Genomic DNA, 16645 nt, shown 5'->3' with positions numbered 1-16645 from the left:
ATGCATTACTTACATCAAGCTGAATGAACGTACCGTTCACAGAGGACCAATATCAGAGTGGAGCAGTGGGCTTTCAATACACAATGGTAGAAGGGCAGTGGAAGACGTGTGACTATTAGAATAAAGAGTCATTATTTCCTGATGACTGATTAGAGGGTTTGAGAAAGGATAACAATATATTTAAGATAACAGTGCTTTTAACGTTTTGATTATGATCACATCGTTTCCTAGGCTACACAACTCCCACCTGGGCTATTCGTTAACACTTTTAGTGACCTTGCTCCAGTTTGAGTCCGCGTGAGGTTGTTTGTATTCCAGATTGTTCTTCCATCAAACATACTGGTTAACCTTGATGGTCATTGGTTTGATTACATACATTCACAACTGATTTGGGTACATGATGGTCTGAGCAAGGAAATATGGCACACACACACACACACACACACACACACACACACACACACACACACACACACACACACACACACACACACACACACACACACACACACACACACACACACACACACACACACACACACACACACACACACACACGAGGCCTGAAGGCACCACCCACATTGAGTTTACTGTAACAATGGAAAGAAGTGGTAGGTCCTCAACCAACAGTAACAATGGAGAGAGGTGGAAGGTCCTCAACCAACAGTAACAATGGAGAGAGGTGGAAGGTCCTCAACCAACAGTAACAATGAAGAGAGGAGGAAGGTCCTCAATCAACAGTAACAATGAAGAGAAGAGGAAGGTCCTCAACCAACAGTAACAATGAAGAGAGGTGGAAGGTCCTCAACCAACAGTAACAATGAAGAGAGGAGGAAGGTCCTCAACCAACAGTAACAATGGAGAAAGGTGGAAGATCCTCAACCAACAGTAACAATGGAGAGAAGTGGAAGGTCCTCAACCAACAGTAACAATGGAGAGAGGTGGAAGGTCCTCAACCATCAGTAACAATGAAGAGAAGTGGAAGGTCCTCAACCAACAGTAACAATGGAGAGAGGTGGAAGGTCCTCAACCAACAGTAACAATGGAGAGAGGTGGAAGGTCCTCAACCAACAGTAACAATGGAGAGAAGTGGAAGGTCCTCAACCAACAGTAACAATGGAGAGAAGTGGAAGGTCCTCAACCAACAGTAACAATGGAGAGAAGTGGAAGGTCCTCAACCAACAGTAACAATGGAGAGAGGTGGAAGGTCCTCAACCAACAGTAACAATGGAGAGAAGTGGAAGGTCCTCAACCAACAGTAACAATGGAGAGAGGTGGAAGGTCCTCAACCAACAGTAACAATGGAGCCATAAGAAAGGAGCATCATAAACTACTACTCAGACTGTCATGGTCATTCTGAAGTCTTTCATTGTGTTCTTCTACAGTGGAACTTAAACAGCACTATTTCAATACACCAATCAGTCTTCCTGCTTTGGTAAAACAACCTAGGAAGTGTTCAGTACATTGACTAAATACATATCATGAATGTCACTTGTCTTTAACAAGTTTAGCCAGTTTTCCTAAAATCCTCTATGGTCATTTAGTCCTCTGTTGTTCTGCCTTTTGTAAATATGTGTTTAACCTGCCTTACAATAAATATAGACATGTTTATTTCTATGTTTACAACCTGTTAAATAGACAATCATTAGACAATGAGCATCATCATACAGAGTTATTTATTGACATCATCAAATCACAGCTTACACACACATCAACTCAGGTTTGGGGAAATGATCAGCCCTAAAACAATGCAAGTCTATGTGTATACAACATACACAGTACAATGAAATCACACTGTAGTGCATCAATTCATTACTTAGAATCTAAACGAGTATTTCTGTGCCCTTGAAAGTTACACTGGGCTGTAGGTTGGGATGGAGATCAGGGGAGTAGTGCAGGAGGGACCCATCCTTCATATGCTGGGGGTCCCAAGGCTCACTCCAGACTCTGGGCCCCTGCCATCCTTCATATGCTGGGGGTTCCCAAGGCTCACTCCAGACTCTGGGCCCCTGGGGGCCAAAGAGAATCTGACTGTTAGAGAGGAAACAAACCAGCACGACGGCCGGGTGCTTCTGACCAGAATATCGGACACTCATTTTTGTTAATTTCACGACTATTCTACATTTAGGTCCAAAGCCTATACAATATATTAGCTCATAAACTATGTAAGTCATTACTAAAGTAAAATATTTACAGGTGATTGGCCCGATGGTGAGGGGCTTGAGGCGGATGGACTTGGACACAGAGCGGGATCTCCTCCTGGAACACACCTGTAGAGAGAGAAACCAAACAGTCAGAGAGACCAACCACTAACTCAGAGAGACCAAACACTAAGTCAGAGAGACCAAACACTAAGTCAGAGAGACCAAACACTAAGTCAGAGAGACCAAACACTAAGTCAGAGAGACCAAACACTAAGTCAGAGAGACCAAACACTAAGTCAGAGAGACCAAACAAAGTCAGAGAGACCAAACACTAAGTCAGAGAGACCAACCACTAAGTCAGAGAGGCCAAACACTAAGTCAGAGAGACCAACCACTAAGTCAGAGAGACCAAACACTAAGTCAGAGAGACCAAACACTAAGTCAGAGAGACCAAACACTAAGTCAGAGAGACCAAACACTAAGTCAGAGAGACCAAACACTAAGTCAGAGAGACCAAACACTAAGTCAGAGAGACCAAACACAACGAAACCTGAAAGCCCATGGAGAGAGTTAATGAGTCTGAGAAGAACATCAGGACTCACTGGAGTGCAGGAGGAGCTCCTCTGGTCACACAGGCTGAGGCTGCAGTGCAGGAAGATGTAACGGTAGTCCCCCTGCAGTAGAGCAGAGAAGCGAGCCCTGAGGGACGAGCCGCTTTCCTCCACTGTCACCTGGGTACGATTTGTAGGACACCTGGGAGAAGAGCCAAGAAACAACAAAGGGTTCAAGGCATGCACGGCTACACAGACCGTACACAGCAACAAACATACCATACTTCACACACAAAACAAACACACATAGACATGCAAACAGCTGATGAATAGAGTCATGGACCTGTCCTGAATCATGTAGATCTGTGGGGGATTATCAGGGCTGGGTGATTCCGTGGTGTAGCAGTCTTCCAGAACAACGACAAAACGTTCTGCCTCGGACTCCTCTACGGACACGCCCACGTACAGGGAGGAACCCGCAATCAGGGTGACTGGCTGACCAGCTGGGTAAGGCTGTGTGTAGTTGGTGTCGCGGTACAGAGACATGGAGGCCTTGGCCTTGGCACCGACTCTGACAACTTTATGATCCGTTCTGTGAAGAGGTACAAAGGTACAAAGAGGTGAAGCTACAAATCAAATCAAACTTTATGAACATTTAAATAACAGTTGAATGTTCATAATGATGACACTGTTAGAAAAAACAGTTCCAAAAGGGTTCTTTGGCTGTCCCCATAGGAGAACCCTTTTTGGTTCCAGGTTGAACCTGTTTTGGTTCTAGGTAGAACCCTCTGTGGAGAGCATTCTACATGGAACTCAAAATAATTATATCTGGATCCAAAAGTTTTCTGCCTGGAACCAAAAGGTGTTCTTCAAAGGGTTCTCCTATGGGGACAGCCGAAGAATCCATTTAGGTTCTAAATGGCACATTTTTTCTAATAGTGTAGTTTGCACAAAGACAACAGAATAAACAGAATGGAGTTTCTGCATATTTTCTCACAGTGGGAGAGGTCTGATGGCCACATCCAGACTGCTCTCTGTCTCCAGAGGATAGACACAGGAGAAGGGAAAGCCGAAGGGTTGGGAGTCGTTCCTCCCATCTACTGGATAAACGAATAAGCTGTTGGAGTAGACAGCATGGGTGGCGTTTGTCTGGGAAAAGGAGGGGGGTTAAGAAATATGCCATATTCATGCATTTATTAGGCCTGCTTGCATTAGTGATGTGTAGACGACCGTGAAATCACAGTGATATGTAGACTGCCGTGAAATCACAGTGATGTGTAGACTACCGTGAAATCACAGTGATGTGTAGACTACCGTGAAATCACAGTGATGTGTAGACTACCGTGAAATCACAGTGATGTGTAGACTGCCGTGAAATCACAGTGATGTGTAGACTACCGTGAAATCACAGTGATGTGTAGACTACCGTGAAATCACAGTGATGTGTAGACGACCGTGAAATCACAGTGATGTGTAGACTGCCGTGAAATCACAGTGATGTGTAGACTACCGTGAAATCACAGTGATGGGTAGACTACCGTGAAATCACAGTGATGTGTTTGACAATTAACCACCGTTAACACTGATGTCATATTCGTCTTCAGCCCTGTTTATTTACTTAACCTTGATTTAAAGCAGGGAGTCCTATTGAGACCAAGGTCTCATGACAAGACCAGCAGCTACTACACATTAAATGTTAGAGACACACATACTTAAATCAAGGCAGGAGCATAGAAAACACAAAAATACAAAAACACAATTGAAAAAACAAGCAGAGGTTCCTCCACCAACAATCTGAACTGTCCGAAAGGCACCATTGCATCCCGTGTAGCTCAGTTGTAAATGAGAACTTGTTCTCAACTAGCCTACCTGGTTAAATAAAGGTGAAATAAAAACATTTAATACATTTAAAAAGTAAGATGCAAACCAACTAAAGTGTATGTTTAGTAATAATTCATAAAACTTCTCCAGGGAAAATATTGGGGATGGGACAGCAATATAGAACCTTCTTGAACATAAAGTGAAAATATTTCTCACCTCCAGAGTGTTCCCACAGCGTCCCTCCCTGCGCTCCACCTGGTACCACACCGTGCCGTTACGATCCTCGTGGGCGGAGCAGCGGTGGTCGGCCAGGTGAGCAGAGGAAGCATCCAGACCAGCAGCCTCCAGGTAAACATTTGGAAGGCCCACCTTCAGGAGGCTCCGCCCACACACCAGCTCTGGAGCTAAGTTAACAACTCAGAAGGTTATTTAAGCAATAAGGTGTGAACTGGTACATGTGTGAGACTGAGATCCCTGAGATCCCTCAGCCGTGGTATATTGGCCATATACCACAAACACCCAAGCTGCCTTATCAACCAATCATCATTCAGGGCTGGGACCCTGAATGTTGATTGGCTGAAAGCCGTGGTATCTGAGACCATATACCACGGGTATGAGAAAACATGTATTTTTACTGTTCTAATTCCGTTGGTAATCAGTTTATAATAGCAGTAAGGCACCTTGGGGGTTTGTGATATATGGCCAATATACCACGCCTCCTCTGCCCTTATTGGTTAAAAGATACGCATCTTAAAGATGCATAATTTCAACCCTAAATCTCTGCGTTTCATAGTGTTTGAAAAAATACAGATGTGACAATGCAGTTTATACACTCACCTTTCGTCTCACATCTCCAGTTGGTCTCATTGTCGCTCACGCAGGCATCAAACACTCCACATGTAGAACACACCGTGGTGTTGACATCTGGAAGAGACAGAGGTAGTGTTAAATGGCTTTGTTATGTCTAGTTACTTGAACATTCTTTGTGTCTCTAAGAATCAGGGATAATCCCTTTACGATAGCAATATACCTGCACAGTAGGCCATGTTGCATGTTGTTGTAGGGACCAACTTGTAGACATAGTAGTTTCCATAGCAGGCTTTGACATGGATGGGATTTTGCCTCCTGTAGCAGCAGTCATAGTAATAGTGTCCACAGACGCTCCTCTGAACCACCCCGTCTAACAGCTGGGGATGCGCTAATGGAAGCCACAAGGGGATCTCCGTCCCACACATGTACTTTTCCACACACCTCTCTGGCATCTGAACACTGGTGTTTCCCAGGAACAGGCGATACCAGCCCTGCCAGTTGACAGACGAGTCACAGTGGTAGCCGTTAGCTGGACCGTAGTTGGTGGTGGAACGCCAGTCGTCATTCAGTACAGAGTAGTGCAGGCAGGGGTCTGCACAGAGGGATGTTCCACCAACACTGATACAGTCCTCTCCCACTGGACACCGTCTCCCCCCGCACTGAAACTGCACTGAACGGGAGTCAGAACCAGGACTGGAGTGGAGGTCGTCTTCAGGAGGCACCAGGCAGTTGAAGGATCCGGGGGTGTTCTCACAGACCTGAGGAGGGCTGCAGGGTTGGTCTGGGAGGGAACACTCGTCAACGTCCACACAGCCCAGCTCCGAGGACCAGCCGTAACCTTGACGACAGCAGGAGCCTTTAGCGCAGAATTCAAGGTCGTAGCATGTGATGCCGTCGCCAACGAAGCCATCTTGACAGGTGCAAGTGACGGACCAGGTTTGGAAAGCATCTCCCCTCTCACGTTCCACAGGTGAGTCTAGGCAGGTGGCTTGGTCATGACACGCCTCACAACTGGTAACAACCGTACCTGAGAAAACAATTCCCCCATAAAGCTTATGACAAGACACTACATTCAATTTAATCAATAACGCCCGAGGAGGTGTGATATATTGGCCGTTATAAACTGGGTAGTTTGGGTCCTGGATGCTGATTGGTTGAAAGCTGTGGAATATCAGACATTATAAACTGGTTGGTTAGAGCCCTGAATGCTGATTGGCTGACAGCCGTGGTATATCAGACCGTATATCACAGGTATGAAAAAACATTTATAATTACTGCTCTAAATACGTTGGTAAACAGTTTATAATAGCAATAAGGCACCTTGAAGATTTGTGTTATATGGCCAATATACCACAGGCTAAGAACAGCCCTTAGCCGTGGTATATTGGCCGTATACCACACCCCCTCGTGCCTTAAATATACCACAAGTATGATGTAAAATTACTTGTTTACTGTTCTAATTACGTTGGTAACCAGTTTATAATAGCAATAATGCACATCGGGGGTTTGTGGTATATGGCCAATATGTCACTGCTAAGGGCTGTATCCAGGCACACCCCTTCACATCGTGCCTAAGAACAACAACACATAAAACCTCACATAATTCTGCTAAAAAACTATTACAATTTATCTCATCCAGTGGTACAGTTGAAGTCATTAGTTTACATACACCTCAGCCAAATACATTTAAAATCAGTTTTTCACAATTCCTGACATTTAAACTTAGTAAAGAATTCCCTGTCTTAGGTCAGTTAGGATCGCCACTTTATTTTAAGAATGTGAAATTGTCACGAACGTCGTCTTGGAAATGACCGGACCAAGGTGCAGCGTGGTGAGCGTACATTTTACTTTATTATAAATGTCGCCAACAAAACAAGAATCAACAAAAACGAACGTGAAGCTTACTAGGGCTATACTGGCCACTAACAAAGACAACTACCCACAACTAAGGTGGAAAAACAGGCTGCCTAAGTATGATTCCCAATCAGAGACAACGATAGACAGCTGTCCCTGATTGAGAACCATACCCCGCCAAAACATAGAAACAGAAAACACAATGCCCACCCCACATCACACCCTGACCTAACCAAATAGAGAAATAAAACGGCTCTCTAAGGTCAGGGCATGACAGAAATGTCAGAATAATAGTAGAGAGAATGATTTATTTCAGCTTTTATTTCTTTCATCACATTCCCAGTGGGTCAGAAGTTTACATACACTCAATTAGTATTTGGTAGCATTGCCTTTAAATTGTTTAACTTGGGTCAAACGTTTTGGGTAGCCTTCCACAATAAGTTGGGTGAATTTTGGCCCATTCCTCCTGACAGAGCTGGTGTAACTGAGTCAGGTTTGTAGGCCTCCTTGCTCGCACACACTTTTTCAGTTCTGCCCACACATTTTCTATAGGATTGAGGTCAGGGCTTGTGATGGCCACTCCAATACCTTGACTTTGTTGTCCTGAAGCCATTTTGCCACAACTTTGGAAGTATGCTTGGGGTCATTGTTTATTTGGAAGACCCATTTGCGACCAAGCTTTAACTTCCTGACTGATGTCTTGAGATGTTGCTTCAATGTATCCACATAATTTCCTCCCTCATGATGCCATCTATTTTGTGAAGTGCACCAATCCCTCCTGCAGCAAAGCACCCTCACAACATGATGCTGCCACACCCGTGTGTCACAGTTGGGATGATGTTCTTCGGCTTGCAAGCCTCCCCCTTTATCCTGCAAACATAACGATGGTCATTATGGCCAAACAGTTATATTTTTGTTTCATCAGACCAGAGGACATTTCTCCAAAAAGTACGATCTTTGTCTCCATGTGCAGTTGCAAACCGTAGTCTGGCTTTTTTATGGCTGTTTTGGAGCAGTGGCTTCTTCCTTGCTGAGCGGTATTTCAGGTTATGTCGATATAGGACTCGTTTTACTGTGGATATAGATACTTTTGTACCAGTTTCCTCCAGCATCGTCACAAGGTCCTTTGCTGTTGTTCTGGGAATGATTTGCACTTTTCTCACCAAAGTACGTTCATCTCTAGGAGACAGAACGCATCTCCTACCTGAGCGGTATGACGGCTGCGTGGTCCCATGGTGCTTATACTTGCGTACTATTGTTTGTACAGATGAACGTGGTACCTTCAGTCGTTTGGAAATTGCTCCCAATGATGAACCAGATTGTGGAGGTCTACAATTTTTTTTCTAAGGTCATGGCTGATTTATTTAGATTTTCCCATGATGTCAAGCAAAGAGGCACTGAGTTTGAAGGTAGGCCTTGAAATACATCCACAGGTACACCTCCAATTGACTCAAATTATGTCAATTAGCCTTTCAGAAGCTTCTAAAGCCATGACATAATTTCCTGGAATTTTCCAAGCTGTTTAAAGGCACAGTCAATTTAGTGTATGTAACATCCGGCGCCGGAAAGAGATGGCCGCCTCGCTTCGCGTTCCTTGGAAAATATGCAGTATTTTGCTTTTTTATGTGTTATTTCTTACATCGGTACCCCAGGTAATCTTAGGTTTCATTACATACAGTCGGGAGGAACTACTGAATATACGATTAACGTCAACTCATCATCGTTCCTACCAGGAATATGACTTTCCCGAAACGGATCCAGTGTTTTGCCTTCCACCCAATACAATGGATCTGATCCCAGCCGGCGACCCTGTGCGACGCCGTAAAAGGGGAAAACGAGGCGGTCTCGTGGTCAGGCTTCGGAGACGGGCACATCGCGCTCCACTCCCTAGCATACTACTCGCCAATGTCCAGTCTCTTGACAATAAGGTTGATGAAATCCGAGCACGGGTAGCATTCCAGAGAGACATCAGGGATTGCAACGTGCTCTGCTTCACGGAAACATGGCTAACTCAAGAGACGTTAACGGAGTCGGTGCAGCCAGCTGGTTTCTTCATGCATCGCGCCGACAGAAACAAACATCTTTCTGGTAAGAAGAGGGGCGGGGGGGTATGCCTTATGATTAACGAGACGTGGTGTGATCATCATAACAACACACAGGAACTCAAGTCATTCTGTTCACCTGATCTAGAACTCCTCACAATCAAATGTCGACCGCATTATCTACCAAGGGAATTCTCTTCAATCATAATCACAGCCGTATATATTCCCCCCCAAGCAGACACATCGATGGCCCTGAACGAACTTTATCTGACTCTTTGTAAACTGGAAACCACACACCCTGAGGCTGCATTCATCGTAGCTGGGGATTTTAACAAGGCTAATCTAAAAACAAAACTCCCTAAATTCTATCAGCATATCGATTGTGCTACCAGGGCTGGGAAAACCCTACATCATTGTTATACTAATTTCCGCGACGCATATAAGGCCCTCCCCCGCCCCCCTTTCGGAAAAGCTGACCACGACTCCATTTTGTTGATTCCAGCCTACAAACAGAAACTAAAACAACAAGCTCCCGCGCTCAGGTCTGTTCAACGCTGGTCCGACCAATCTGAATCCACGCTTCAAGACTGCTTCGATCACGCGGATTGGAATATGTTCCGCATTGCGTCCAACAACAATATTGACGAATATGCTGATTCGGTGAGCGAGTTCATTAGGAAGTGCATTGACGATGTCGTACCCACAGCAACGATTAAAACATTCCCAAACCAGAAACCGTGGATTGACGGCAGCATTCGCGTGAAACTGAAAGCACGAACCACTGCTTTTAACCAGGGCAAGGTGACCGGAAGCATGACCGAATACAAACAGTGTAGCTATTCTCTCCGCAAGGCAATCAAACAGGCTAAGTCCCAGTACAGAGACAAAATCGAGTCGCAATTCAACAGCTCAGACACAAGAGGTATGTGGCAGGGTCTACAGTCAATCACGGATTACAAAAAGAAAACCAGCCCCGTCGCGGACCAGGATGTCTTGCTCCCAGACAGGCTAAACAACTTTTTTGCCCGCTTTGAGGACAATACAGTGCCACTGACACGGCCCCCTACCAAAACCTGCGGGCTCTCCTTCACTGCAGCCGAGGTGAGTAAAACATTTAAACGTGTTAACCCTCGCAAGGCTGCAGGCCCAGACGGCATTCCCAGCCGCGTCCTCAGAGCATGCGCAGACCAGCTGGCTGGTGTGTTTACGGACATATTCAATCAATCCTTATCCCAGTCTGCTGTTCCCACATGCTTCAAGAGGGCCACCATTGTTCCTGTTCCCAAGAAAGCTAAGGTAACTGAGCTGAACGACTACCGCCCCGTAGCACTCACTTCCGTCATCATGAAGTGCTTTGAGAGACTAGTCAAGGACCATATCACCTCCACCCTACCGGACACCCTAGACCCACTCCAATTTGCTTACCGACCCAATAGGTCCACAGACGACGCAATCGCAACCACACTGCACACTGCCCTAACCCATCTGGACAAGAGGAATACCCATGTGAGAATGCTGTTCATCGATTACAGCTCAGCATTTAACCCCATAGTACCCTCCAAACTCGTCATCAAGCTCGAGACCCTGGGTCTCGACCCCGCCCTGTGCAACTGGGTCCTGGACTTCCTGACGGGCCGCCCCCAGGTGGTGAGGGTAGGTAACAACATCTCCACCCCGCTGATCCTCAACACTGGGGCCCCACAAGGGTGCGTTCTGAGCCCTCTCCTGTACTCCCTGTTCACCCACGACTGCGTGGCCATGCACGCCTCCAACTCAATCATCAAGTTTGCGGATGACACTACAGTGGTAGGCTTGATTACCAACAACGACGAGACGGCCTACAGGGAGGAGGTGAGGGCCCTCGGAGTGTGGTGTCAGGAAAATAACCTCACACTCAACGTCAACAAAACAAAGGAGATGATTGTGGACTTCAGGAAACAGCAGAGGGAGCACCCCCCTATCCACATCGACGGGTCAGTAGTGGAGAAGGTGGAAAGTTTTAAGTTCCTCGGTGTACACATCACGGACAAATTGAATTGGTCCACCCACACAGACAGCGTTGTGAAGAAGGCGCAGCAGCGCCTCTTCAACCTCAGGAGGCTGAAGAAATTCGGCTTGTCACCAAAAGCACTCACAAACTTCTACAGATGCACAATCGAGAGCATCCTGTCGGGCTGTATCACCGCCTGGTACGGCAACTGCTCCGCCCACAACCGTAAGGCTCTCCAGAGGGTAGTGAGGTCTGCAGAACGCACCACCGGGGGCAAACTACCTGCCCTACAGGACACCTACACCACCCGATGTCACAGGAAGGCCATAAAGATCATCAAGGACAACAACCACCCAAGCCACTGCCTGTTCACCCCGCTATCATCCAGAAGGCGAGGTCAGTACAGGTGCATCAAAGCAGGGACCGAGAGACTGAAAAACAGCTTCTATCTCAAGGCCATCAGACTGTTAAACAGCCACCACTAACATTTAGCGGCCGCTGCCAACATACTGACTCAACTCCAGCCACTTTAAAAATGGGAATTGATGGAAATTATGTAAAAATGTACCACTAGCCACTTTAAACAATGCCACTTAAAATAATGTTTTCATACCCTACATTACCCATCTCATATGTATATACTGTACTCTATATCATCTACTGCATCTTGCCATCTTATGTAATACATGTACCACTAGCCACTTTAAACTATGCCACTTTATGTTTACATACCCTACAGTACTCATCTCATATGTATATAGCGTACTCTATACCATCTACTGCATCTTGCCATGCCGTTCTGTACCACCACTCATTCATATATCTTTATGTACATATTCTTTATCCCTTTACACTTGTGTGTGTGTATAAGGTAGTAGTTGTGGAATTGTTAGGTTAGATTACTTGTTGGTTATTACTGCATTGTCGGAACTAGAAGCACAAGCATTTCGCTACACTCGCATTAACATCTGCTAACCATGTGTATGTGACTAATAAAATTTGATTTGATTTGATTTGATTTGATGTAAACTTCTGACCCACTGGAATTGTAATACAGTGAATTATAAGTGAAATAATCTGTCTGTAAACAATTGTTGGAAAAATGACTTGTGTCATACACAAAGTAGATGTCCTAACCGTCTTGCCAAAACTGTAGTTTGTTAACAAGAAATTTGTGGGGTGGTTGAAAAATTTGTTTTAATGACTCCAACATAAATGTATGTAAACTTCCGACTTCAACTGTATATAGTATTTTTAAGTGAGCACTGATGCCGTCTTGGGATAAGTAGTGGTCACTTTTTTCAAAATCAGAGGCGCTTCACCCCGTGGGCTAAATTGTCATGATCAGAGATTTCAAGTTTGTATCTGTCCATTTTTACCCAGCTGATCATAGCGAAAAATAAAATACTTCTGCATTTGGTGGTGTGTACACATTAATTCTCATTGGAAGTAGGCTCAGGATAACTGGGCAGCTGATATTCAGAGATTAAATAACCACATTTATTAGTCACAGGAATCAGGACTAATAAATTCAATGCAACTGGTTGTTTTACAAACTGTAGGCCTACCATATGGATGGGCATTCCTAAAATTCCATTCTGGCTGACACTGTAGGCTACAGTCCAGTAATCACAGACCGATGCTGACGTCTTTTGGACGTCTTTATTTGGTTCTGTCTGGACCAGCCTTGAGTTCCACATCCATGGACATTGATTTTTGGTCCGGCCGTCTGTTTTGTTCAGATTTGGTCTGGTATGGACCGGCCTTGGTCCAAACATAAACGTCTGTAAATGATGTCTTTTCAACTTTAATTAAGAACCGAAAATGAACAAGATTTAAATGTTCGGAAAATACGTTTCTTCAACGTCCAGAAAATACATATTTTCAACCTCCAGAAAATACATATTTTCTACTTTCATTCAGAACCGAAAATGTACCTGATTTCAACGTCCAGAAAAAACGATGTTTTCAATGTCTGGAAAATATGAATTTTTAACTTCTGGAAAATAAGTATTTTAAACATCCGGAAAATACGTATTTTCACCTTTCATTCAGAATCTAAAATGAACCTAACTTCAACATCTGTAAAATAAGTTCTTAGACGTCTTTTCAACATTGTTTTGCTTACTGGGACTATTCTAGTTTTGCAGTGTATAGGAGGGTAGCAATTTATTTATCTTGTTTAGGGTGGCAGGTCCTGGCTGAAGCTAACATAAATTAACTACCCTAGTACTTTGTTTGTAATATCCAAACCATAATGCAAAATATGCTAATTTCAAAGCTGATTGCCACCAGCAACTTTATTAACTCGCTTAAAAGGTCCCTCCGCCACGTCTCTCCATCAGCCAAAGATGATCAATTGCCTCAGCAAAGTCAGTGCCCTCTTGCTGAGAAGGGTCTATTTGCAGACCATGTTTACTACATGCGGCACCCACTACATGTCGCGCCCATCACTTGTCACTTACTACATGTCGCGCCCACTGCTATTGAGGTTGCTAGCTAGGACATCGGCACACAGTGTCCTTTGCCCCCGCCTGCCTAGCACTGCTTTCCTGTAGTTATTTTAACGTCAAAGTGGGGGGTAATCCCTACCCAGTAGTCCCATTCAAGAGTTTGGTTGGTTACACTAGCTAGCTATTTCCCTCGTCGTAACGTTAACAGAACTGCAGGAAAGCAGTGCCCGGCAGGCGGGGGCGAAGTACACTGTGTACCGGTGTCCCCAAGCTAGCTAACAACCTCTTTCTTCTTTGGTGGGGTTTCTCGGTGGTTGGCATCCAATGTCGGTGCATTTTTGTTTTGTTCAGTACAACTGGTTTTCACAGCATTGCAACCACCTTTGAAAAAAGGTGTGGATAATATGAAGTATTATATTTGTAATATTGTATTATTTACACCAGCATTTATTTTGAAAGTTTACCCAAATACTGGTATTTTGAAAGTAGGCTATATTTAAATAAATACACGTTTAATGAAATACAAATCTAGGTTATTGGAATAAATCAATAGAGTCTGCCAAACAAAATTGGTATCTTGTGCTGGGCAATGGGTTTAATATAGAGTGCTGGTGAATACTTACTCCAACCACTCCATTCACTGCAGTAGACTGAATATGAAATACTTTGTTCTCCACCCTCTCCATAGCCCCCAATGCAATACACTGTAATAGACTGTACATGGGATACATATTGACTTGTAGAGAGAGAACTTGTCTACCTGTCTCAGCTAAAGTGGGGTGGGAAATACTCAGTAGGGTCTCTACTAACCAAATATATGCACTTTTGTAGGAGGACTGTGTTGTACATATTCATCAGGACTTTGTTCTTTACCCACTCCATACCTATCTATACCCCCTCCAAGCATCAGATCGTGCGACACAGTCCCTGTTCAAAACTTACCATATTTAGTACGTAGACACCCTACTGAGTAATTCCCACACCACTTTAGCTGAGACAGGTAGACAAGTTCTCTCTCTACAAGTCAATATGTATCCCATGTACAGTCTATTACAGTGTATTGCATTGGGGGCTATAGAGGTGGAAGGTCCTCAACCAACAGTAACAATGGAGAGAAGTGGAAGGTCCTCAACCAACATTCTCTCATTACCTAAACGGGAATAAGCCAATCAATCCTTTACCTGAGTTGTCTGCAGTAACATGCTTAAAGAACAGGAGCATCATCAGAACACCCGATGACGTCATTCTGTTCAGCTTCTCTTCAGATCAGACACACGACTGAAAAATAAAGAATAAAAAAATAATATATCTATTTTTTGGTACAATTATAGCCAAAGGGAGCACTTCCGACAGAAAAATGCTTCTTTAATCATAAAACGAACGTGTTTCGGCCTAATAGTCTTCATCAGGGTCAAAACATGATAAAGGCTAACGAGCGAAACAAACAAGTTTTAGTTTTATAATTGAAGAAGCGTTTACAAATAACAAATTATCCACTTCCAGAGTTCCTGAATTCCCCCTTCACTTCAATTGTGTCAAAATCAAATAATACAATGTGAAGTATTTTCATGCAGAATGAATAAGCTATAGTTGAAACTATGGAAAAAGACATCGCTCACTTACCAATCAGCATATGATGGATTTGACCATTGAGCTAGAGAATATATCCACTAGTTTTTCAGGGGAGGAGGGGGTGGTGGGGCGCATCATGTGACTACAGTAAAGGGATATTGTTTTTAACGGAGTTACATATTAATCGTTACTAATGAACTATTAGAAATATAATCTATGCCAGTTAGCCTTGTGCCAATGTGCCCATGGTGATGACACTGAAACATTGAACAACTGAATAAAGTGTATTGTTTAAAGCAGTGTTTCCCAATACCAAAAGGGGGTGGGGGGGTGGATACATTTCGTCCTAGCACCGAACACATTTGATTCAACTAATCAAATCACCATCAATCAAATTTGATCTGAAACAGGTATGTTAGCACATTGGAAAAATGTGTCCCCGTTTGGGTCCCCAGGCCCAGGATTGGGAAACACTGCTTTAAAGGGACATTTCACTCATAAATGAAAGACTTTCAGACCTCAAAAGTAGACTAATGTCAAGATGAAACCCACCACATCGGTTGGGCAGATCTTGCCATATGCCTCAACCCAAAGGGTTTTCTTCCGTGCTTATCTTTTCCATTCACTTTGGGTTGAGGCATACAGCTGAATCTACATCTTGACATTAGTTAACTTTGGAAGTCTGAAAACTGAAAATGTCTGACAAACATTTTAGTTGAAAGTGTAATGCCTCTTTATTTACTGTATGGAGCTGAACTAATGAGCTCATCACTCAGAGATTGTGTTATGTTGGTCTGTCATTGATAATAAGTCATGATAATAGGTCATACTGGTCGGAGCCAGAAGGGCCCATTGGGCAGGAGCCTATCGGTCGTTATTATGTGGGCAAGTGGTAAAGTCAGAAGCCCCGCCTATTTTAAAAATGTTTCTTCTTATAATCTGATTTTCAACCTAACCTTAACCACACTGCTTACTTTATGCCTAACCTTAACCACACTGCTTACTTTATGCCTAACCATAACCACACTGCTTACTTTATGCCTAACCTTAACCACACTGCTTACTTTATGCCTAACCATAACCACACTGCTTACTTTATGCCTAACCTTAACCACACTGCTTACTTTGTGCCTAACCATAACCACACTGCTTACTTTATGCCTAACCTTAACCACACTGCTTACTTTATGCCTAACCTTAACCACACTGCTTACTTTATGCCTAACCATAACTTTAAATGAAGACCAAAAAGCCTAACCCTAACCCTAACCCTAACCCTAAACTTAACCCTAACCCTAACCCTAACCCTAACCCTAACCCTAACCTTAACCTTAACCACACTGCTTACTTTATGCCTAACCCTAACCCTAACCTTAACCACACTGCTTACTTTATGCCTAACCATAAC

At 44.0% G+C, this 16645-nt stretch overlaps 1 protein-coding gene across 2 annotated transcripts; it reads right to left on the bottom strand.

The window, feature by feature from the left end:
- Window positions 1-1659: 1659 nt before the first annotated feature.
- LOC139568103 (uromodulin-like) lies at window positions 1660-14944 on the bottom strand. 2 transcript variants are annotated; one of them, XM_071389797.1, is made up of 9 exons: window positions 14847-14944; window positions 5547-6353; window positions 5354-5440; window positions 4733-4920; window positions 3693-3844; window positions 3039-3287; window positions 2747-2897; window positions 2195-2270; window positions 1660-2009 (listed from the first exon to the last, which is right to left on the bottom strand). In XM_071389797.1, exons 1-9 carry the CDS (start codon window positions 14908-14910, stop codon window positions 1990-1992), a joined length of 1794 nt encoding a protein of 597 aa, XP_071245898.1. In that variant the 5' UTR covers window positions 14911-14944; the 3' UTR covers window positions 1660-1989. The 2 variants fall into 2 exon arrangements, with proteins under 2 accessions (XP_071245898.1, XP_071245899.1); XM_071389798.1 differs by having other exon boundaries at window positions 1660-1955.
- Between the last annotated feature and the right edge of the window lie 1701 nt (window positions 14945-16645).

Source organism: Salvelinus alpinus, chromosome 2 (genome assembly GCF_045679555.1).
Source record: "Salvelinus alpinus chromosome 2, SLU_Salpinus.1, whole genome shotgun sequence".
Lineage (NCBI taxonomy): Eukaryota > Metazoa > Chordata > Actinopteri > Salmoniformes > Salmonidae > Salvelinus > Salvelinus alpinus.
Note: the sequence above shows the minus strand (reverse complement) of the source record. Positions and strands in the feature narration are given on the sequence as shown.

What these genes read in the sequence shown, in the direction of transcription:
- LOC139568103 (XM_071389797.1), bottom strand. Translation starts at nt 14,910, where the DNA reads ATGACGTCATCGGGTGTTCTGATGATGCTCCTGTTCTTTAAGCATGTT. An exon ending in TGTTACTGCAGACAACTCAG is followed by an intron (nt 6,354 to 14,846) that starts GTAAAGGATTGA and finishes TTGTTTTCTCAG; the next exon opens with GTACGGTTGTTACCAGTTGT. An exon ending in CACCATCGGGCCAATCACCT is followed by an intron (nt 2,010 to 2,194) that starts GTAAATATTTTA and finishes TTTGGCCCCCAG; the next exon opens with GGGCCCAGAGTCTGGAGTGA.